We start from the raw sequence: 23,471 nt of genomic DNA on the forward strand, positions 1-23,471 counted from the left end.
ACTACAAAACTACATTTACCATCCTATTAAAATGTTAATACAGCACTACTAATCAATACAACAGAGTACATATAGTAAATACCTGCGCAGAGCCAGATAATATGCACTTTTCACACTACCCTTTGTAGAACTGCCTGAAGGCATCTTCCCCTGGCAGCAAGTGACGGGAGGCTTATCTGCGTAGAGGCAGATAATATGCACTTTTCACACTACCCCTCTATAGAACTGCCTGAAGGCATCTTCCCCTGGCAGCAAGTGACGGGAGGCTTAGGTTGAGCAGCAGTGCTGTGACTCTGTGACAAGTGAGCACGGGGCTAGGGAGGGATGCGGGATACCGCCTTTCCCACGGTGAAAGCCCTCGGGAAGTGGCAGTCCGGCGGCGGCCCGGGCAGTGCCTGCCGCGGGTCTCGAACCCGCGCACCGGCCCCGGGAGCCCGGCCCGCCCGCGGGGGTCCGGCCACGCCTCCCGTGGGACGTAACGGGCGCCTCCTCGACGCGCCTTCCCGCCAGCCGCTCGAGAGCCGCAGCCAATCAGCGACGCGCGGATGTACGGGGCGGAGCATGGGCGGGCGCCACCGCGCATGCTCCGTGCCCCAGCCGGCCGCTCTCGCTTCCGCGCGGGAGAGTTGAGGGCGGGGGAGGGGGCGGCGGGAGCGTCGGCTCGCGCGAGCCGGGCCGCGAGCGGGCGGTAAGTACCACCGCGGGCACGCGCGGCGGGGGGAGCGCGGAGCCGCCTCAGCGCCGGTCCCGCTGCCCCCGCAGTGCCACTGAGTGGAGCCGGCCGGGGCTGGGCTGGGCGGCCCCGGCCCCTCCGTGAGGCGGCCCCGGCCCCTCCGTGAGGCGGCACCCGCACCTCCGTGAGGGACTCCCGGGGCCCGAGGGGTGTCGGGAAGAAGTTCTTTGCTGGTGAGAGCGGTGAGGCACCGGCACGGAGAAGCTGTGGGTGTCTGGTGTGTGGCGGTGTTCAGGGCCGGGCTGGATGGAGCTCTGAGCAGCCCCGTCCAGCGGAAGGTGCCCTGCCCACGGCGGGGTTGGAAGGAGATGCTCGCAAGTGAGAGGGGATCAGAAAGACAGCTTTTGTTTGTTCGTTCTTCTTCCTTGAGAAATCTGGATGTGTCTGTTCTGTGCTGACGTGGGGAGAAGGGGGAGCTGAGTGTCGGTCGTGTTCAGCTGTGAAATCTCCAGCCCTCGTCCCAAATGAGGGACACAGCGAGTGTGGGGTAACAGGCGTGTGATTCCTTTCTTGCTTCCTGCTTCCATAGATCCAGTACTGCGGTGGAAGGAAGAGGGGAACAGAGCAGGAGCTGCGGCAGTGGGTTTCAACAGTGTGCTGGGATTCAGGGGATTGGGTTCTTTTCCTTACTCCCCTATGGATGTACTAAGAGACTCTGTGCCTTAGCCTCCTCCTGTGTAAAAGGTGGATATTTACATACAAGAATGCTTTCAGACCTGGGTCTGGAGAGCAAATACTGTAGATAAACTGGTAATGTTTCAGCAGGATTGCTGAATTTGAAAGTGGTGCAAGCACTGTTCTCCCTTCTTACTTTCTGTTTCCTTTCCTGTCTTCTTCCCTTTAGTCACTGTTGTGAAAAACTAAAGAACCGAAACCAGCAGCCCTCCTTCTAGGAAATGGCAGAGGTACAGGAGGAGTGTCCAGGTGTGACTGTTCTCTCAGCTGCTGCTCTGCCTTCTTTTGCTGTGTCATTTGTCCTGTCGTGAGCGGGGAGCAGCAGAAGCCCCCCAGGTCTCACAGCTGAATTGGGCCCCCTGGGTTCCCCGTGGTGGTGACAGCAGAAGCGAAGGGTTGCAGAAGGACTTTGGGACAGCAAGGAACTGACTGTAAAACAGCAGGTGAAAATCCTGCATTGATGGTGGAAGATGATGGATGTGGCAGAGAAACAAGCATGACACTGATGCCCTCCCTACTTAATCTGATGCCATTAAGGAGGAGATGTGGGCAGCTGTGATACTGGTCTGGGGTTGTCAGGGTGGTGGTGTTGGGTCACTGTTTGGACTCGATGACCTCAGAGGTCTTTCCCAACCTAACTGATTCTGTGACAAGTATGTGACTCTCTCTGAAAGGTGTCCCTTCTGGGGTGACCAGGAGGACAAACCCGTGGTTCTGTGCCTATGATTTCTGTGTTGAATTCTGCCCCTCTGGTTAGGTACAAAGCAGGGTACTTTTGTACCTTCCATTGTTTGTGGTCGCGTTGCGTGGAATACCCCAGACATGCAACTGGTGCAAAACATTTCCTGGTAAGCAAGGGAAGGAAAAGGCCACACAGCTCCCATGCTGCCTCACGTTCCTCTCCAGACCCGTGGCAGCACAAACCACCCAGCTGTGTCTGCTCTGATTTTGGTGGGCCCCCTTTCTTGTTGAGCTTCATGGTTTTTTCACTGCTTTATGCTTGCAGCAGTCGTTCTCTGGAAGTGTCAGCTCTGCGCTCAGAAGCAGGCTAAAATGTGATTGCAACAGTGAGAATTATTAAGGCAAGAAGGAAAATACAGAGGGATGTTGTGGCTTTGCAGTGTAAATGGTAGCCCACCCTTTTGGAGGTGGTAGGCTCCTCTTTGAGTGTAGCCAGAAGAGTATAGAAGTGACAAAGATGGAAAGAACTGCAGACCAGCTTCTGTACAAAAAAGAGCTAAATAGTTTCAGATTCCTTGACTTTAAAGAGACAGCAGGAGAAATAGTAACAGAGCAATGCTGTCATGAGTACTGCTGAAAGAGTGGAGCAAGGATTTCTTGCCTTTGCAGAGAGATCCAAGTGTTTCAGCTGGAATCCCTGAGTGGCAGGCTTGAGCCCTGCAGAAGCAAGGCGTTGTTCAGGTGAAATGTAACTGAACTGTGAAACTGGAAACCTGCCCTTAGCCTCTCCCTTCTTGCGTAGGAGCAGCCAGCCAGCTCCTGTGCCCCGTTCAGCTCCATATCCTCTTCCTGGTAGTGCTCTAGCAGAAGGCTCAGGGAGAGCACAGGCTCCTGTGGGGGTGTGTCAGGTTTGCGTGGCCAGGTTTGGGTGGCAGGGGTGGCTTCAGTGAGAAGCTGCTGGAAGCTTCCCCCGTGTGCAGCAGAGCCAATGCCAGCCGGCTCCAGGACTGACCCTCTGCTCCCAAGGCTGTGCCCAGCAGGAATGACAGTAGCACCTCTGTGGTAACATAATTTAGAAGGGAAGAAAAGAAGTTATTGGGCAGAGAGGAGTGGAGTGGGAATATGTGAGAGGAGCAGTTCTGCAGACACCAAGGTCAGTGCAGGAGGGCAGGAGGTGCTCCAGGTGCCAGAGCTGGGATTCCCCTGCAGCCCTGGGTGCAGTCCATGGTGAGGCAGGGTGTCCCTGCAGCCCAGGGAGGTCCATGGGGATTCAGAGATCCACCCACAGCCTGTGGAGGAGGTGGGTGCCTGAGAGAGGCTGTGACCCCGTGGGAGGCCCATGCTGGAGCAGGGTCCTGGCAGGGACTTGCAGACCCATGGAGAGGGAGCCCACACTGGAACAGGCTTCCTGGTAGGACTTGTGACCCTTGGGGGAACCAACACTGGAGCAGGCTGTGCCTGAAGGACTTCACCCCATGGGAGAGTGACCTGTGTTGGAGCAGTTCATGGAGAACTGTTGTTCATGGGATGGACTCACGGAGATGTTTGTGGAGGTCTGTCTTCATTGGGAGGGACCCCACACTGGAGCAGGGGAAGGAGTCTCCCTGTGTGTGGCAGGAACAGAGTGATGGACTGACCATAATCTCCATTCTCCATCTCCCAGTGCCTCTTGGGGGAAGGAGGTAGAGTTTGGAAAGAAGGGAGGGATGAGGGCAAGTGGTTTTAAAATCTATTTTACTTCTCATTATCCATAATTCAGTTAATTATCCCCAAGCTGAGCCTGCTTTGCCTGTGATGGTATTTGGTGAGGGATCTCTCTCTGTCCTTAACCCATGAACCCTTTGCTATATTTTCTCTCCCCATCCAGTTGTGGAGGGGAGTGATAGAGTGGCCTGGGGGAGTTCCTGGCATCCAGACACGGCCAACCCACCACAGGGGGACAGGATACAGGGCTGAACAGGGCTGGAGGTGCAGGCTGGCTGCTTCTGCACAGAGGAATGGCCAAGAGCTGGACTTCCACTGCTTCAGGATTCCTAGAGAGGTGCTGGGGTAACCCCAAGGCTGACCATGATCAAGTGTCTTGTGTTCTCCGTCAGCATCAGGATTTCTCTGGAGCCTGTAAGAACACCAGGGACTGTAGAGTCCATGTTTAGCCCCTTCCTTAAAAAATTCTTAGAGCTGGATCCTCTGACTTAAGCCTGAGCAGGCACTGTGTGTCTGCATTGATTCCAGGTATTGGTTTGCAGAGAGCTTTTCCTGTATTCTAGGCCATTCAAACTCTATCTCATTCTTCTTTTGAATTTCTTTCTTTTCTATTGTAGTTCTAATATGTCTTTGTGTTTCTGTTTGTTTCTATTGTATTTATTTATTGTTCAAGTTCTGAAAGTGGTATGATGGTCAGTTATAGATGGGTGTTGAAATCAGTTTCTACCCTGCCTTGCTCACAAGACGTGGAAGGACAAAGGGAAAAAAAACTCCAGCTGTGTGCAAAGTGACTTGTGATTACAAGTAAATTGTTGGTAATGTAAGCAAGGAGGGGGAAAAAACATAAAAAATCCTCTTCTACTCTGGTGGTGCTTTCACCTGGGGCTACCCAGTCTGTTTTCTGCAAGGGGAATGGGAGCTAACAAAACAGTTTGTGTGTTGAAACCCAGAAAAAGGTTTCTGTATTTGTTGGACTGTGAGATTTCCTGCCTGTTTTGTGCTTGGGCCTTACTACCTCTCACTAGAATAATTTAACTTCAGATCTTCCTATTTCTTGAAAGTAAATGCAGGTTTTTCTTCCCCTTTGTCATACAGGTGTTTACGCTGTCAGAGGTGACGTCTCCAGCAGAGGATAGTTTGGAGTACCACACCTTGTAGGAGTGGGAAGTTGAAGATTTCTGTGGTGGACTTGCACAACAAACATAGACCAAGTAAAATTTCTGCTACAGATGTTATGGGGTGATGCTCTAACCTGCTGATGGGGATGTGTGTAAAGGCTTGTCCAGAAACACTTAGACTGCTTTTGTGAAGTATGTGGGTGGCCTCAGAATTTTGCAGCTGCTGGAGAAAGACTGTGTGAAGAACAATTAAGACTTGAGTGGATATGGCCAGGAAAAGATAACAAGTGTCCTGGGGCAATTCCCAGGGCTCAGGAAAAATTCTGTCCCCTTGTTAGCATTTCACCTTGCTGAGAGAGCATGTTTGAATCTCTCACTTATGATTTTTTCTTGTACCCCAATTTACTTGCAGATCTCTCCACACTACTTTGCTACATCTTTCTTACAGCAAGCAATTACTGTTTCGTCCTTGTTTTCTGTGAACTCCTGGAATGTACTGGTGAAGCTTGGGGGCAGCTGTTTTTCCATCCTTTGTTGACTCGCAGACTCACACATGGCAGCAGTAGGTTAAGAAAACACTATGAGGGATTGCCCTCCTCCACATAAAAGCAGTTTCACACCTTAGAGCATGACTTGCCAGGCTGCTCTGGGATCTGTTGTTGGAGCAGATATTTCAAGCCAGCTTGAAAACTCCTGTATTATCCCTTATGACTTGGTAGTGACTTTCCAAGAGGAGATAAACCACTCTTTCTCCTGCTTAATTGCTGGAGCTCCTGGGATCTGGTTTCCATCCCACTGCTGTGCCAAGTGCAGGCTTTGCCTGTTCTACTGGTGTTTGTTACTGGAGGAGCAAAGCACCAAGGGTCAGGGGGTGTAGGTGAAGGAGCACTCAGAGGGCAGGTGTTGGCAGGCTCTGCTTTCCTCTGTCCTGCTTGGCCTATGGAAGTTGTCAATTGCTTTGTGTTTTGTCCCAGTTTTCCTGCCCTAGGTGCTTTCTGGATAATGGCGAAGATGGTGAGAACAACATGTGCCTTTTGTTCAGAAGGGGAGGCTGGCTCTGTCATGTACATCGCCACAGAGAGAAATATTGCAGCTCATCAGGACTGTCTGGTGAGTGCCTTTAGCTGGTCAGAACTGAAGAGAAGTGGAGAGGGGAAAAGGGGGAAGTTTCCACTGCTTATCTGTTTTTAGTTTTGCAATGATGTCTGGATTGAATGGCTGGTTACTCAAACCAGCAAGTTTGTATTAGATTGAAAAGCTCAAAAAGCAGCAGGGCTTGGCTGGGATTTTGCAGTGGGAGAGGATGTGTCTGCACAGCTGGAGCTGTTGATTTGTGATGTTTTCATGTGTCTATTGCTGAGCAATGACATGAAAACACCACAAAAACCACATATGGTCTAGCAACAGGAATAGCCTTCTTGAGGCACTATTGAGACTCATCCTCTTGGATGAGGATTCTCACACCACACAAAGTTGTGTGCTTAAACCTTTGCAGGAAAATATCCATATCATTTGATGCTTAAAAAACTTTCCAGCATGTCCCTTATTTAAAATAAGGAATAAAAATATTAGAAGTTGATTATATAAAAATATCTGTGAAGCTTTAAGTGTGTTGCTATCCTTCTACTCTTCTTGCCTCCCCTTTATTCTGGAATGTTGGTGGAGCTGGTTCTTGGAGTGCAGAATCAATTACAGCTGTTGTATTCTCCCTTCAGCAGAGAGAGAATATAGCTGAGAGCTGTTTAGCAAAGGAGATTGCTGCTAGAGCAGCTTTCTGGCTCTCACTGTCCCAGCCTTCTTATTCTCACAATTGTTATGTCTGCATCTTTAGTTTTCCAATATCTTTTTTGGTTGGCTATTTTTTATCACAATGTTTCACAACAGCGTTGTTTTACGGCACTTGGATGTTTGGTTTGAAACAGGTTTTATTATGGCCTTAATGTTTCTCCAATGTTAAAACCTCTCTGTCTCTCCCTCTCTCTGTTTTTTCTTCTTTCTCCTTTCTTTCTCCTCCCAGAAACTTTGCTCATTTCTCTGCCTTAGGCTTGTTTGGGTTTTTTTGCAGTCAGCTATCACCTTCTGAGCAGACAGACTGTGCCTGCTAGTTGATGAAAGGTTAGCTCCCTTTTGTTTGGAATTAGCTACATGTAATGCTTGGGAAATATTTGCCAAGAACTTCCCCTTCCTCACTCATTGTCATGGCTCAGCAGTCCTATGGGAATTAAAGTGGCCCGAGTGTGCATGTGTGCATTTTTAGTGGGTTTCTCCCAGGATGTGTACAATGTTTTGGGTTTTTCCTGCACTCAGCTGTTGTCAGCATTGGCTGTATGGAAATCGTATTACAGAGAAATGTAGCATCCAGCTGCAGGTCTGAGCAGCTGAGCACATAATAAGATGTCCAAGGTGTGGAGGTCTGTTGCCTGAAGATCTTCTCATCCTTACTCTGGGCACCCTGGAATTCCACATTTTCTCTGTTCATGTTTTTAATAACTTAACTTTCTCACCTTGTTATCTTTTCTTAGTTTGCCTTCAGGTTTGTGAAATCTCCTGTGTGAAAGAAGGAACTTCTTTTGACTGCAGAAATGTTTAAGCTTAGCTCTTTGTTCTTTGTAGGTGAAATCTCTTGTTAACACAGAGAAAAATCAGACTTCTTAGGTAGGGAAAGTACAAGAAGAAAAGATGTATTCTTTGTCTCTTTTCAGCACTGGTGACTGAGTCATTCTTATTTCTTAAAAACTGTCTCATTTGTCTTTAGTTATTTTCCTCAGGATTTGTGGAATCTGAAGATCATAACCCAGAAAATCTGGAAATAAGGTTTGATGTGTCATCAGTGTTAAAGGAGCTCAGGAGAGGAAAGCGGCTGGTAAGGAAATGTTTCTGAATCTGCAGTTAGTCCTGTCTCATACTATTGAAGGTTGTCTGGCCTGTTCTGTGATTTGAAAAACCCCATTCAAGTATCTGGTCCTTCTGATCTAGTAAGATTAGGGAAATTACAGGTTTAGCACTGGAGTAATTGATTTAATATTTGGTTTGGTGAGATTTAGTTCATTCTGTGTTAAAATGCAGGTGGGTTTTTTTCTGGCCTTTGTGTCCTTAGTCGAAGTTTCCTGAGCATTTGGTAAAGAACGAAGCCAGTGCCTGAAACAAAAGAATGCAATCCACAATTGTAAAGGGGAACACATTCTGAGTTTAGCAGAAATCAGATTATTTAAATGAGGGGGTTTTTTGACTGCCTTTGTCTTGCACTGCCCTCCTCCGCCATGTCCTGGGTGGAACTCTTTTCATTATGAAGTTAGCCAAGGAAACATAAATACAAACATTAACACCAATTAATGTTGAAATAACTTGGGAAAGTTGCTCAGTGCCCTCATGTGGCTCTTTGTGTCATTTTATAAATTTATCAGTATGAAATAGAGGTAAGATAGCAAAAAGGTGGCTGCAGCAATGACCAGGGTAGGCGTTTGCAGGAATGAATTTGCCTGACGAATTACACAGAGGTGACTTGCAACGGAGTACTGGATATTCCCACAGAGAACAGCATTTGTGCTGTCTGGCAGGATTTGGAGTAGCTGCCTGTGACACTTACCTGGTGACCCCCTCCTGTTGCAGGTGTGCAACTTCTGCCGCAAGAAGGGGGCCACGGTGGGCTGCGAGGAGCGCGCGTGCCGCAGGAGCTACCACTTCTTCTGCGCGCTCTGCGACGACGCGGCCGTGGAGACCGACGAGGTCAACGGCGTCTACAGGTGACTCTCTAGCCAATCTTCAGGAACCAAGACTTTTATTGATGTCAATGAGATTCTAAATTTTTTTGTTGGTTCAGAAGCTCCAGTAAATGTGGTCTGAGCACAGAGCAGGTTATAGCACTTCTAGGTCTGCTCACATTAGTAAAATTCAGGGAATTTTCCCTCCCCTTGCTAGCAAAGAACTTTGATTCCCACCAAAGGCCTTGTATGTCAATTATGTTGCTAGCAATAACATGATTGAATGGCTTCTAAGTAAATTTTCTGTCCTGATCATGCTAGTCCTGCTGTCCACTGCCCTTGGGGTGCCTGCATTGCCATTGACAGATGAAACAAATTGTTTGGAGGATGCAGATGAAGGGGTTGAAAAATTGGGGCTTCAGGGACCTTTTGAAATGCTGAAGTTATAGTAAAGTCTGAGGTGCATAAAAGCCCTGATGCTCATTTCTGTGCAAGGCCAGAGAGGACACAGGTCATGTTAGACTTAGATTAATTTGGGGATCATCTAATCACTAATTGTTTCAGATAGGGGTAGACTAGTGCAGTCCTTGGTAGGGGTGGAAGATGAGTCCTTTTGTGTCAAGAGACGTGTACTCCTGGCTGGTTCACAGTGCTCTCTGTCTCAAATGAATGCATCTGTGCAAGGCTGTAAGCCCAGCTGTGCAGGGAGGATGGGAGCTGTAAAATCTTTGTGACTCTGCAAAGCTCATGAAAGATGGAACTGGGAAGATGGAAACTTTCTATGATCACAGTATAGATGGCTTTCATCTTACTGCTTTATCCTTTTTAAAGCTTACAGCTTTAGAAAGGATAACTCAGGCTCAAGAAGACTGAACTCAAGATGTTAAAAAACAAGTGAGACTGACGGCTGTAAAGAAGTGCTTGCATATACAGTTTGGTTTGGTGGCATTTTGGAGCTAGTGACCTTGGAAGTTTGGAAGACGGACCCTTAAAAATGCTTTAAGTCTCTGTGTGAGACTGATAGCCTAGGAAACTAGGCTGTAGCAACCTGTATTGAAGAACTGGGAAAGGACTGAAGTAGAGAAGGATACTAGGACAGCTTTCAAGGATTTGAACCTAAAGATTTTTGCACAGTAGCAGTGGTGTAAATAAAGCACAAAAATTGTAGCTAGCTGAAATTATTGGAGAGTACACTTGAAAAACAGTGGATGTGGATTGACAGCCCCTGCACGTTTTCATGGTGAAACAGAACATGCTGAAAAGAGAATTCCTTCGAGAGAGGCAGAGCTGGTGGCTTTAAATTCTGAGTTGCCATCGTTGTGATGATGGGTAGTGATCATCAAAACAAATGGAGCAGAATAAAAAGAGAAATCATATGGTGCTGTGGAAGTGGCCAGTGTGCTTACACCACTTAGAGGTGGAGAAATAAATGCAATTTGCACAGCAAAAATGATAGTAGGGAAGTGCTTCCAAATGAAGTGGGCCTGAGTAGTAAAATATACTGTCTGTACTTTGTAAGATGTTCTTGTGCTTAGGATGAGTTGGTTTTAACTGTGAAAGACTAGAATTAAAATAACATTTTCCAAAGGGCAGTATTAGAAATTCAGGGGTGTAAATAAGGTGTGTCCAGTATATAGCTTTCTGATTACATTGTTAGGCATACCTAAATCTGATTTTTGTGCTTCAAGATGCATTTCATGCAAAAGAAGTTCCTCATCAAGCCAACAGTCTGCATTTCTAAGGGCAGTTCTTCTGTTTTTGTTAAAAGAATGACAGTAATTAGAAAATACCCTAGTAAATGCAGTTCCCTTTAAAAATTGCAGAAGTCTTAGCAAGTAGATTTGTAAGGAAGAGATAAGCTAAGCCATGCTCCTGACAAGGCATTTTTGCTTAAAAAGTGACTTGGGATCCTTCTGTAAGAACGGCATATTGTAAAAGTTGGTTCATGTTCTCTGCACATTATTGTATCCAAAAGTTAAGGAATATTTTCAGATAAATTTGTTTCATTTTGCCTCTTCCAAGGAATTCACATTGCTCTCCTAGAACCACTGAAATTATTCCCATTTCACATATTCCTGAAGTCTTTGAGTAACGAATGGACTGAGCAGCTTTAAGCTACTGGACCTCACACAGGGTTCCCCCACATACTCAGGATTTGGGGGCCATTCCATGAGCACAGGGCAGTGGGAGGGAGGGGCACAGAGATCTCCAGGCAGGTGGGTGCCTGGTGCTGTGTGTGGTGGTCCCATGTGGCACTGCCAGTGTCCTGCAGGGCTGAGGAATGGAAGGTGGCACTGGCAGATGTGTCTGAGGAGGCTCCTGGCCTGCGTGGGGCAGAGCTGCTGTGAGGGAGCAGTGCCAGGACTGAGGCTTCACCTTGGGAGCGTTAATCTCATTCAGTGACTCTGACACGGTGATTGCCACATGAAATGTGTCTGCCTCAGGGCCTGAACAGCGGGCACGCCCCAGCAGGGTGGGCTGAGAGTGCACTGTGGCTCTGGGAGTACAGATACAAGGTTGTGCATGCACAGGACTTTAAAGCAGGTGGTTTTTGATGGGGTAGTGCTGAACAAAAATCCTGGTTTTTCTGAACTGTCTTTCAGTTTATGTTTGGTGGAAAGAGGGAAAAATATCTGTTAAAATAGGTCAGCATAACTCAGCTTGCACTATTTATTAATAATTCTTCTCTTTTTCTTGAAATTGAACTTAAATTTTAGAGTGTTCTGCCCAAAACATGACCCAGGGAATAGGACCAATCACTATGGTGAGTTTCTTTAATGACTTCATTGATTTCATTTGTTTTAAAAGTTTGCATCCTACAGTCAGTAACTCGTAAGAACAAGATAAATATTACCACCTTCATATTGAGTGGTAGATTTCTAATCTTGCAGGAGTGGTTTGTCTGAGATCCACATGAGTGCAGAAAAAAGTCGTGAAGGTTTTTTGAAGTGGGAAAAGTTAAAATTTAATCCTCCCCAAATCTCCTTGAAAACTGACTTAAACCGCAATGGACCCAATCCTTCACGGAATCATTCTTACCCTTCTTTACGAAGTAGGCCCAAGGACTGTGAGACAGGAGAGCCACACACAAGTTTGCACTAGATTAACCAGGAAAAGGCTGTTGCAGGAGAGGTCACCTTGGGATTTTATCTGTGGTTATGCAGACATTCACATTTGCATCTTCTCTATTCACTGCAGTAGTTTTTAAAATAGGGCCTTTCATTCTGAAGGATCCCAAAGAGCTTTTTAAGTGTAACAAGAGGGTTGTACAACCCCTCTTTAAGGATTTCTTCCTGTGCTGCAGAAATGCAGCTTCATTTGGCAGTCCTGGTCCTTTCTGATTCAGAGGTATTTGGAAATCCCAGCCAAAGCTGGACTTTGTTAGCCTAATGCACAGAACTCTGCTCACAGTGAAGTGGCTCCTAGACTGGCCTTCACTTTGAATTTGAGCTCAGTTGAACTGTAAGCACTTGTGCTGACCGTGGTGTGCTCCCACTGAAGGCTAGCAAACTTTGGCCTGTCTTCTTGACAGAGTCTTGCTCCACCCTGATGACACTTAAGGAATAGGTTAGGTGATTATTATTTAAACTTTTATTCATGAGGGCTGGGGTTTTGTGGAAAGACTCCACAACTTGTAAAACTTGTAAGGTAGGTCTGTATTTATTCAGCACCAGGACATGTGGGATCTCTCTGAAGCTAGCTGCAGGGTCTGAGGAGCCTCTTATCTCCAAGAGGCCTCACATTCCTTCCATCTTGTTTGGGGAAATGAGCTCTTCTTATCAGGATCCCTGCATTCCTTTGTCTGCTCTTCAGGCCTTTGCAAAGCACAGCAAGTTACAAGCTAAGCAGGTTGAGCAACATACATCGTCTAAAACAGCTATCCTAACTCAAAAATTAATTTCTACCCTAAATTAATTTCTAACCCCACCGCCTCACTTTTTAGCCAGACATAGTCTGTTTAGTATCTGATATCGTTGTGATTCACTAACCAAATGCATCTTCTCAGTTTACTTAGTAGCTTTGCTTTTTACTTATCCATAGTTCTGAATCCTGACCTCTTTTCCCTTTTCAAAATCATTTTGATTTCTGGGATCTAATGGCTGTCAGTGTCTGTTGGGGCTGCCCAGGGCCCCAGGTGATCCCCTGTACAAGTACTGGACAGGCCCAGGATTGCTTTGTTTCCAGTACCAGAAATATTCAGGCAGCTCTCTAGACCACTTTGTTCATCAGGAGTACTCAAGTCTTACAAGGTTAAATCACAGAATGATTTGGGTTGGAAGGAACTTTGAAGATTATCTGATAGTTCCAGCCTCTTTACCTTGGGCAGACACACCTTCCACTAGACCAGATTCTCAAATCCCCATGCAGCCTGGCCTTGAACATTTCCAGAGACAGGGCATCCATAACTTCTCTGGACAAACTGTTCTAGAGAGTCACCAGCCTCACAGTAAAGCATTTCTTTATATCTAAGCTAAGCCTGCTGTCTTTCAGTCTGAAGCCAACCATCTTTGTCCTGTCACTACATGCTCTGGTACAAAGTCATTTTCTGGTATTCTTGTAGTCCCCTTTAGATACCGGATGGGTTTTGTGTCTTCAAATGCTGCATTTGCAATGTTCCCTGGGAAGAGAGTTTTCTCCTGTAGGAATTCCTCCAACACACTTAATTTAGAGAGCTTCTGTTTATGAGGGGTAAATGGATTCTGCTGGCAGTGTCTACCCTGCCTCCTGAATGAGCTTCTCTCACCTGAGAGTAACTGTTCCCTGGGGAGCAAATGGAGAGTTGAGTAGAAGACATTTGGTTCCCCAAGCCCAGTGTCTCCTGCTTCATAGTTTGGAGAAAATGGAGTCAAGGAAAATCCCCTTATTCTTGGTTCATACAATATTCTTGTGCTGGAATGTCAGGGCTCTGCTGTGTGATTGGAAAGGGATAAGGTGCCTTATGGGCCAAGAACTCTCCTTGCAGCTCTGTGCAGCAAGGATGTGAGAGCAGCTTGGACTTGGAAACAGCCTCCAACCTTTGTTTAACTGGAAGAGTTGGGGGTGGACAGAGTAAAGGCTGACAAATGCAGGAGAGCAGCCAGCTGTGCAGGGCAGGAGGAGTTGGGCTGCTCTTCAGACTGTGTTCCTCTTGTATAAGGCATCCTTACAGCAGATATCTGGGAGAGCTCAGGAAATCCCATCGTGTGTCAAAAATACCATGCTGGACAGCAAGGAACACTTTGTGCCTGCAGCAGCATCTCCCACACTGCCCCAAATTTGGCATTACAGGTTTGGTTTGGATGAAGTGAGAGACCAATTTCCTTTCAGCCCATGAAAAATGCAAATGTACAGCACCAGTGCCCAAAGCCCAAACTTGTTTCCACAGCCTACATGTACAACAGTGGCTCCTCATTCCTCTTGATAGGATGATTTCTAACAGGAAAGGCCTTACTAAGTGCTGCCCAGAGGTTCTAGAATTAAACAGGGAAGGGGAAGTATAACCCCATTGTACACTAAACACTCAGGTTTTGGTGGGTGGTTGCACTCTTCTCTGCCTTTCTCTGCTCCTGCCATGTCTTCCTTGCCAGAGCTATCTTTCTCTTTCTCTGCTTGTGATACTGTAGCTGTTTCCAAAAGCTGCCAGTTGTGATGTTGGCAAGAGTCTGGTGCATGCTGATGGAAAGGACTCAGTGAAAGCAGAGATAATTTTTCAGAGATCTTGTACCACATCACTACAAACACTTTGTAGCATAAATAATATTAAACTGACAAGTCAAATGGCTTCTGGAGGTTTTCTGGGAGGGTCCTTATGTTGATGAAAAACCTAATGCCATTTGTATGTCTTTGAGACACTTAAGTAATTCTTTATGTAGTCTTAGGTTTGAGGGTGTATTAACATATGTAAGAATTGTTTGGAAAAGAAACCAAACAGTTTTTTAACACCTAGAGGTGGTGCTGCTGCCAGGAGGAATAAGTTCACTCTGCCACAATTAAAAATCTACTGAGTTGAAAAGGTTAAGTGATAGCCTGAAATGCTATAATGATTTGCACTTTTTCCTTATGGTTGGTTGATGCTTGCAATTTTCCTTAATGGAAACAGTGTGAATTCTGCTGAAATGTCATGTTTTTGGGGAAGATGAAACATGAGCCTTGCCACTCAAAGAGCCTCACTTCCTTAGCTTTTTGGGAAAAGAAGGAATTTATATAATGTGTGATGGTCAGTCTGAGGTTGTCACTTTTGTTACTTTGTTTATTGATTCCTAGGTGCACCTAAAAAGAAAAGAAGACGTACACTGGCATCTCCCACCATCACAGAAGAAATGGTAATTCTGAATTACTGAAACAGGGGACCCACACGTGCTACAGCAAAGGATTTACTTATCAAAGTATTCTGACAATGTTCAGAAAGAGTCTTGGGAGTTCCCAGTAGGCATTTGTTAACTTCTCTGCTATTTGCAAATGCAGTGGTTAAGGAAGGTGGTGCCCCAGGTGCCTGGCTTTTCTTAAAGCATTTTTGCTTTGAAGCAGTTTTTGCTTCCATTTTCACAATACAATGTCTGCAGAGGAATATTGTTAGCCATTCAGAGAAGCTGACTGTTCACAGAAATGTGGACTGCTTTTTATCTTTCTGCTAAGACACAAGTATGATAATGACAACAGCAGTAAATGTCAGCATGATGTAAAAATATATTGTTTTGATTTTCTTACAGAGTACAGAAGAGACAGCAGAAGAAAACAGTTTACGAATAGTAAAAAGGAAAAACAACAGGCATAAAGGTGAGACTCACTTTGATACCAGAAGGGTTAATTCAGTTTTTACTGAATTCACATGCCTTGATACTTTTAGCAGAGAAACAAGGCATGTGAACACTGCTCCTCCCACAAGGACAGTGGCAAGACACAAAGAAGATATGTGGATCAAGAATGCAGTGGTAGATGGAACAAAGGACTTATTCTCTGGGAGCATGGGGTGGGATTTATGAGAATGGATAAATTGTAATATGTCTGTAGGGAGTGTATATAAGCAACACACTTAATGTAGAACCAAGGTGTCCACATAAGGTTAGGAGCATTCCCTGCAGGGCCTTGGGCCTGAAGAAAGGATGCTCCCTTTAACTTCAGTGTTAAGGAGCCTTATTCTGATATTTTGGACATTTGGTAACAAATTTATGGAGCAGCTAGGAGGCACTATGATCTGTTATGTTGAAGTGCAGAGCTTGGAGATGGCTGGTAGCAAATTCTGTGCAGCAGATGTATTTTTACGATTCTCCTGAGACAGGTGGCTCTCTGTGCTCTGGTGTGGCAGCAGAAGTCTGATTTGCAGAATGTTTTAATAACTGTGCAGCAAACAAATGCCTGTGGTTTGGCTGAGTGAGACTTGCTGTGGTGTGAGCTGGTGGGACATTCAGATGGGAATGCCCCACTCTGGCTGGCTGTTCAGCTCTGTCTCCTGCAGACAGGCTGCCTCTGCCTGACACTGTTCCTCCGTATCAGAACAGATAAATCCAAAATGGGAACCCTGGGAGGCGTTAACAGGGAGGTGCTCTGAGGAGGGGGCAGCACATCCTGCCTTTGGAAGCCTGGCTGTACACAGGGTGCTTACACAGTACAGGCTTTCACTGCATACATATGGTGTTACAACAGTGAGATGGATCACAGGAGCTATCCTTCAGTGCTGCAGTTTTCGTATTACCCTGAAGCTCCTGCTGCTGTTGCTTGTCGGGATTCTGCTGGCACTTGGAAGTTTGGAATGTGGTGATTATTCACCTCACTATGGATATGCTTAATGTATGGGCATGGTATTGCAGGTGGCTGCCTAGTGGTCTTTTCTGAGTTTCATTACCACTATAAAGAACAGAAAACCTATAAAGAATCCTGGAATACTCATAGAGCATCTCATGTAAGTGAGAAGGCATTTCTTTCCTCACAAATGTCTCCAGTAAAATATAACTTTGTTTTTAACAGAGACTGGCAGACTTTTGTGAGCTGTCCAATGGCTTTTTGCTTTTGAACAGCCCACTGCATTGATCTTACTAAAACTTGTCCCTGACCTGCTGCTCAGGGATAAAGAAAAAATGGTTATTTCTCTATCAATCCAAATCTGACAAAGTAGGTATATAAAATGGGCTGTAATAAAAAAGTTTAGTTGCCTGGAGTAAAAGTAGTCTCAATTTTTACCAAATCTAATACTGATTCATTTATTGCACTGTTTTCTGTGCTTTAGCCTGTTCAGTCCATGGTGTGGTCCAATGGATTGGTGAAACTGCAAGCAAAACAAATCACTAGGGGGTATCTTGAGCTTTAGGAATGGCACATTTAGAGCTGTGGAGCTGTTTGCTTGTGATGAACGAAGCCAAATCTAGAGCTTAGGGAATTTGACACCCAGCACTGTGCTTACGTTTGCCTGGCTACTTTTTTGTTCCTACTGGAAAGGGCTGTGTGGGTGGCTGGAGGAGCCAGAGATCTGCAAAACTGTTTGTTCCTGGTGGAAAGGCTTTGGCTTAAATTTTACTTTCTGAAGAGAGGGAGCAAAGCCCACTTTACAGATCACTTCTGTATGAGAACGCTTTTGTGTTTTAACAGTTCGAATAGACTTCGTTAGGAAGTGCAAACAAGCTGGGCTTCTGGATGACATCTTTGAAGAAATGCTGGACACACTTCACCTGGCTCAGGAAAAACTGATGAATGACAACACTTCAGAAACAGGTATGTTTCAGGGGGACCCATGGCAGGGACTCTGCTGTCAGAGTAGAGGTGCACATCTGAATCCCTTGGCCCTGGGCCACCTTCCTGAGAATACCATGGTGCTAAATAACTCAGTCCTTATTTCTGCAGCTGTGCAGGAGGTTGAGGATGACCTTGCCTTTTGAATGACCATTTAACAGTCAAAGTTCCAAGGAACTTCTCAAAATTATGTAAGAGCTGCCAACTCAGCATCTCTAGTGAGACCTTCTGACTTGAATTTTTGAAGCCACCTTTTTACATGTTGGCATAAGCACAGGAAGGTTCAGTCCAGCCTGTCCTCCCAGGAACTGGGGAACAGAGAGGTCCTGAAGAGAGCCAGGTTTTATTTAAGTCATAAGTCTCTGTTGCTCTTGCAGCTTCACAGAGGTACCAGCTGTCTGTTAATATCAGCACTCTCTTCTGAGTGAAAATCCCTAAGTATCTACATTTTAAGGCTTTGGATGATCTGTTACAAGTGTACTGTCTGTTGTGTCTGTTTTATGGTTTTATCACCTTGTATGAGGTACTTTGTTTTTAAAGAATTCCAATCTAATGTTGCTTTGTTCACAACAGAGTTAAAGAAAATTTCGAACTTTCCTCTCCAATTTTCCCCTCAGTTTTGTAAAGTTAGGAGTAATACCTTTGCATAAGCATAAAGAAGGTATTTTATGCAAGGTAACTGAAGCACATGCACGGGAAGTGAAATATCCTACCTGGAAAATCTTTCTTCATGAGTAGCTTGTGTGTCAGTTGAACTCTGCGAGTGTTCTGTATTTTGCTTCAGCAGAAGCCTCAGGTGTGAAATTGAGCTGTAATTCTTGGATGTTTCTTAACAGCAAACAGGGATAGCTCAGCCCCACACCTGCTGGGTCAGGAGGAGTTGGTGCAGTCAGCTCTGCCATCACACAGTCCTGGCACACTGAAGTGAAATATGACTTAAGTATATTGCCCTTCTTTAAATGCACTGTTCATGTGGTGCAGATCCAAAAAGGAATAATCTTCTGTATGAAACTGAAAAGAAAGAATTGCCAACTTGATCCTTTTTTCTCAATATAGATTATATGAGAAGGAAGACATCTTAAAACCTTGAGCAGTTAGTGTGATGGAAAATAAGTAATTACTGTTTTGTGGTACTTCTAATGTAGGGCTCTGTAAACCTTTACTCAGTAGTATCACATCAAATTATCTCTTTCCCCAGAGTATGAAGAGACAGTGATGGCACTGTTTGACTGTGGACTGTTTGAAAATATACTCACAAATATTTATTCAGGTATGTGCAGAAAAGCTGTCAGAGGAGCAGCTGGTCTGGAGTTTGGCATTGAAGTTATTCTAATGAGAATTTTGATAGAACAATCATTTAAAATCAAAATTCCAAGGAACTTTTTTTTCTCAGTGTTATATAAACAGTTGAATAAAAGCCATGGCTAGCTGAATCTTTAGAAATACAGTATATCAGATGGGGCTGGCTGCCTGAAGGAGGGAGCAACTCACAGTTCCACAGCTTTAAAAGGCCAAAGGATCTCCACCCCAGGGGAACTCCACTCTCCTGCAGCTTATTTGGGTTCCTTCTCCACAGCCCCCCTTCAGCAGTTTGCCAGTGTTACAGCTCTGCTGCTGGCTGACACATGCTGGTCAGAGTAGTGCTTTCCACTGAAACACAGCAGCCAAAGGCCAGCAGAACTCACCTGGACTGGGGGGCAATTGAGAATGCTCAGAGTAAATGTAAACAAAGGCAGGAACAGTTACTTGGGAGCACCAGTGTGGAAGGAAACTGTAGGGCTTGGATTCCCAGCTGTTTGAAGCAACAAGGCTGAAACTGTTTTTCAGATAGGCAAGTCTCATGCTTCCCATTTCCCTCTCCAACAGTTGTTCTAACTTTTGCTTTAATTTATTCTGGTGAAAAGGGTTTTAATTAGCTAATGTTGAGGTTTGGTGTGTGAAGATGATGTTTGCTGTTTCCCCTTCACTTGACTGAAAAAGCCAGGCTCCTCCCTTCAGTCTCCTGTTCTTGCACTGAAATTCCTTTTTCAGCAGTTGCAGCTGTCTGACACAAGGTTCCACCAGTGCCCCATCCTAGGACATTAAAACATCTCTGCTCAGAATTCCTCATGTCACACAACCTTGGATCACACTTGTTTCTTTCACTGCTGCATCAATTATTTCACCCTCTTCTCAGCTTACAGGAAAATCTCTTGATATTGGCACCTGCCTGCACACAACCATGTGATTCTCATGGGTATTAGTTGTCCCCTCTCCAAATCCACACAACTCAAGCAGCTCAATTCTTCCTGTACCACACAATCTTCTTTTCTGAGACCTTTTAATTTCAAGGTCAGTAATAATGAGGTTGGTTCCAAAACTGATTCAAGAGGAGCTTAAAATGAAGCAGTGAGAAAGAAAAGAAAACCATGTTAATTACAAGTGAAACCATAGAGAGGAAAGCAAATCACCAGCTGCTTTTTTTTTTCCTTCCCTTTTTTGTTTATTGTTACTGTTGTCATAATCTCTTACAAGCCCTAGCCAGCTCTGTGGTGACATACTGAGTCAAGGACTACATAAAGTAGGACTGGTATAAATACTGTGTTTCAAGCTGATGATTTTAGGTCATCTGCCATGCTTTAAATTCACTCTTTTTGTCACTTCTTAAATCATCATGCAAATCTTGTTCTAAAGCCTTACGTGCCAGCACAGCAAGGCTACTCTGAACTGTAACTGGTGAAAGGGCTTTTTAAAATCCCTTTTTATATACAGGGATCCACACTCCTTTTGCAGTGTGCAGCTCTACTGCAAACTCAACTGCATGTAAAACCTTCCACACAGGATGTGCTGTTGCCTCAGCAGCAGTTTCAGATTTCTAGGTTGGAGGTTCTTTTCCTCTCCTCCAAGGGAAAGTGACTATTTAGTTTTCAGTTCTGTTGTGCATCCTGCTTGGGCAGGGATGCCTCCATCAGATTCCCTCTCCTCTGTGCTGGTCAGCAGTCTGGCCAGAAGCTTTTGAGCTCCTTGACAGCGTCTGTTTTCAGGGTGTTTGTAGCAGCAAATTCTGCAATTCAGATAAAGGTTGTGGAGACAAAGGCCATGATATTTGATTTTAAAACTGTTGTGCAGTTCCTTCACTGAGAGCCCCATAGCACTTGGGGCAGTCATTCCAGGTCCACACCCCTCAGGCCATTCCTGACTTTACAGAAATACATTTTCTTTCCCTTCAGCTCATTTCCTCTATGACGTGGAAGGTTCCCAATCTTTTACCTGTCTTCCTGTGGAAGCATTTCTGTAGGCCAGTCATTCCCATCACTCACATCTTTCTCTGGGCTCCTTCTGTTCCTGCTGCATCCTTTTGACAGAAGAGAAACTGAGCTGTGGGTGTTCCATCTGTGGCTCTCCCAGATGCTGAATCCACAGGATCACAGAGTGTTCTGAGTTGGAAGGGACCCGCAAGGATCACTGAGTCCAACTCTTAAGTAAGTGGGATGATGGGGATTGAACCTATAACCATTGGCACTATTAGCACCATGCTCTAACCAGCTGAGCTGCTTTGTTAATTTCTGATCATTAATTCATATCCAGATACTCTCTTAAGAGGGTTTTTTCCCCTGGTTCCACTTGTACATGTCCACCTTCTTCAGGTATGTGTCACCTGAGTGCAGTTGGAAGGGGCGTCTCCTTCTCTCCAGTCAGAGCTAGGCTGGGGCACCAGGTCCCTCTTCAGTGACCGCTGCCAGAATTTCCCATGGGCAGCAGTGCTCTGGCTGCCCACGTTCAACACCCACACCCAGCTTGGGGTCATGTATTTACAAACATGTCCGTGTCCATCACCTTCCATGTCCACCCACAGGAAGCAGGTGCTGTGTTTTCTCACTACAGAGGAAGAAGCAGCAGGGAGGCAAAAGGCCAAAGTGCTTTCCTTCCTTTTTCTTTTTTTCAAATCAGTTAAGGCTCTCTTATTCTGAACGGCATAGGGTAAACATCTGGAGAGAATTTCTGCACTCTACTCACTGGAACTTTGGAGACATCCTTCAACATCTTCTCCAAAAGAAGAAAAATACACTCAGTTTGTGCAAAATGTCTTATTACTAGAATCTGAACTCTCAACATTCTCACACACTGATAAAGTAGTTTGATTTGACAGACAAGCCCTGCTGCTCAGAGGTCACCAACACCTCTGTGTGTCCTGCTAACTGAACAAAGCAGGTGCTTCATTTAAAACTTGTGATTAACACTGTAAGGTTGTGGTAATGCTTCTGAATACTGGTAAGGTTCCCTACTTAGCTCTCACTGACTTCAATAATCTTTAACATTAGGGAAATGGAAGGAGCAGAGGGAAGCAGAAATGCAGTCAAGCAGGGCTTTGCAAATAAGGTAAACAACTTGGTTAATCCTATCAGGATACTGTCAATAATGATTTTGCCAGAAGCAGGAGAATAAATGGTATTGACTTGTGGTTTTGAGAATCAAGTTATTGAATGCAGTTGTCCAAACCATCTGTTTTTATGTTTAATTTTCTTGTTGGCTAAAATCCACCAGGCTTGTAAATTTGCTTTAGGAGTGTAATTTAGATATGGTATCTTTAAAGATTTGACATGCAGCATTGTTGGGGGAATCCTCACACAAATGGGCTCTGAAAACAGAATCTTTAAAGCTCATATGCCAGTTAACACAGGGGAGTAGTAGCTAAACTAGTAATTTTTACATATGCTGAGATGTTTTAAATTGAATCTCAAAACTAGCACTTTTATAGCTGGATGGCAGAGTACATGATTGCTGCTCTGTGCTTTCCCTGACACACCAGCCAAGCCAGCCAGGCTCTCAGCAGACCCAGAGTTCAGCTGTTTGTGAGGCATCAGGAGTGCAGTGCAAAACCTCTGCAGAAAGGCAGAGGTTTTATTGTAGGTTAAACCAGGCAGTGGTAGCTCTGCAGTTAATGCTTTGTGAGGCATCAGGAGTGCAGGGTGGTGGGTTACAGACATTGCTGCAGAAAGGGAGAGGTTTTATTGTAGGTTAAACCAGGCAGTGGTAGCTCTGCAGTTAATGACTATGTAATGTGTTTTATATTAGTAATACTTCTATATAATAATAAAAACCTTTTTTTCCTTAATAATAAAAGCTTTTTATCCCTTTTTCATAATAGGAACAGAAGAAAAAATCCAGAAACTTCTGGAAAGCAGAAAAAGACTGGACCACAAGATTGAGGTACTGCAGGACTTAAAAGAAATCATCCTTCCTACTCCAGAGAACATGGCCAGTACATCCAGTACGGTGTCTGAATAACCTCTCTGTGATGGTGCAGTTGTTAGGATTTTCTAATGCTAAAAACCATAGACCAGTCTGGTCAGTGCCCAATGCCCCAGCCCCAAGATGAGGGCTGAATGAGGCAAGAACGTGGTGTTACACTAATTTTTATACCTCACTGCTGCAATAATTTTAAGTTCTTCAAGTTTTCAAATTTTCATCTTCAGATTTTTCCTGGTTCCACTATAAACTTCCATTTATATTGCACAATGGAACATAAATGCCTGTTATTAACTAAATATAGCTTTTACAAAAACTCAACAGAACCCTCGAGGGAAGACTTTTTTCTCAAAGCCAGGGGAGTGTTCAGCTGCCACAGAACAGTTGCTAAATTCACTTGAACTGTGGGAGCCCTCTCCTGGCTGAGCAGTAGCTGCCTCGCTGTCTGTGTCCAGACAGTGATGGTTGAAGGAGCACAGTGCTGCCTTGGCTTTCCCAAAAAAGATAAATGAGCAGAACTTGCACTTAAAGAAGCCTTCTGACTTACAAACAGGAGCTTCATTTAAAAAGCCAAATTATTCTTTATTGACTGGTCGAGGTGTACTGTTTCTGCTGCAATGGCAGTGGAAAAGCAGCGTTTGCAGGCAGACCAGAAAGGGTTGGGCATTATAGTAAACACAAGTACTGTCAAATAGAGCAAAACAGTGACTGGATCTTCCTTTCTCCATTAAGGAAGGGTTCAACTTTCATGTGTTTTGTCTTTAAAATATTGTTTGAATACAGAAAAGCATTGTTTAGCCACAACAGGCTAATAAAATAAAACACTTTTTAAAGGAGCTGTGTGTGGAGTTGTGCTCCCCATCCCTAAGCTGCTGCACAGGACACAGCCAAGAGGGGGGAATGCTGTCAGTCCCTGCTTTTGCTGAG

At 45.0% G+C, this 23,471-nt stretch overlaps 1 protein-coding gene across 9 annotated transcripts; it reads left to right on the plus strand.

Annotated features, from left to right (window-relative positions):
• The first annotated feature begins 553 nt into the window (after nt 1-553).
• PHF11 (PHD finger protein 11) lies at nt 554-23,380 on the plus strand. 9 transcript variants are annotated; one of them, XM_039716648.1, is made up of 12 exons: nt 554-688; nt 4,889-5,004; nt 5,886-6,021; nt 7,667-7,774; nt 8,521-8,654; nt 11,330-11,376; nt 14,856-14,914; nt 15,302-15,368; nt 17,175-17,297; nt 18,514-18,585; nt 21,617-21,674; nt 22,444-23,380. In XM_039716648.1, exons 3-12 carry the CDS (start codon nt 5,914-5,916, stop codon nt 22,502-22,504), a joined length of 837 nt encoding a protein of 278 aa, XP_039572582.1. In that variant the 5' UTR covers nt 554-688; nt 4,889-5,004; nt 5,886-5,913; the 3' UTR covers nt 22,505-23,380. The 9 variants fall into 9 exon arrangements, with proteins under 9 accessions (XP_039572582.1, XP_039572584.1, XP_039572583.1 ...); XM_039716643.1 differs by lacking the exon at nt 21,617-21,674 and adding an exon at nt 1,578-1,657 and having other exon boundaries at nt 585-688; XM_039716642.1 differs by lacking the exons at nt 554-688; nt 21,617-21,674 and adding exons at nt 1,278-1,417; nt 1,578-1,657.
• The last annotated feature ends 91 nt before the right edge of the window (nt 23,381-23,471 follow it).

The sequence above is a fragment of the Passer montanus genome, unplaced genomic scaffold (assembly GCF_014805655.1).
Source record: "Passer montanus isolate IOZ18808 unplaced genomic scaffold, ASM1480565v1 scaffold36, whole genome shotgun sequence".
NCBI classification, from domain to species: domain Eukaryota; kingdom Metazoa; phylum Chordata; class Aves; order Passeriformes; family Passeridae; genus Passer; species Passer montanus.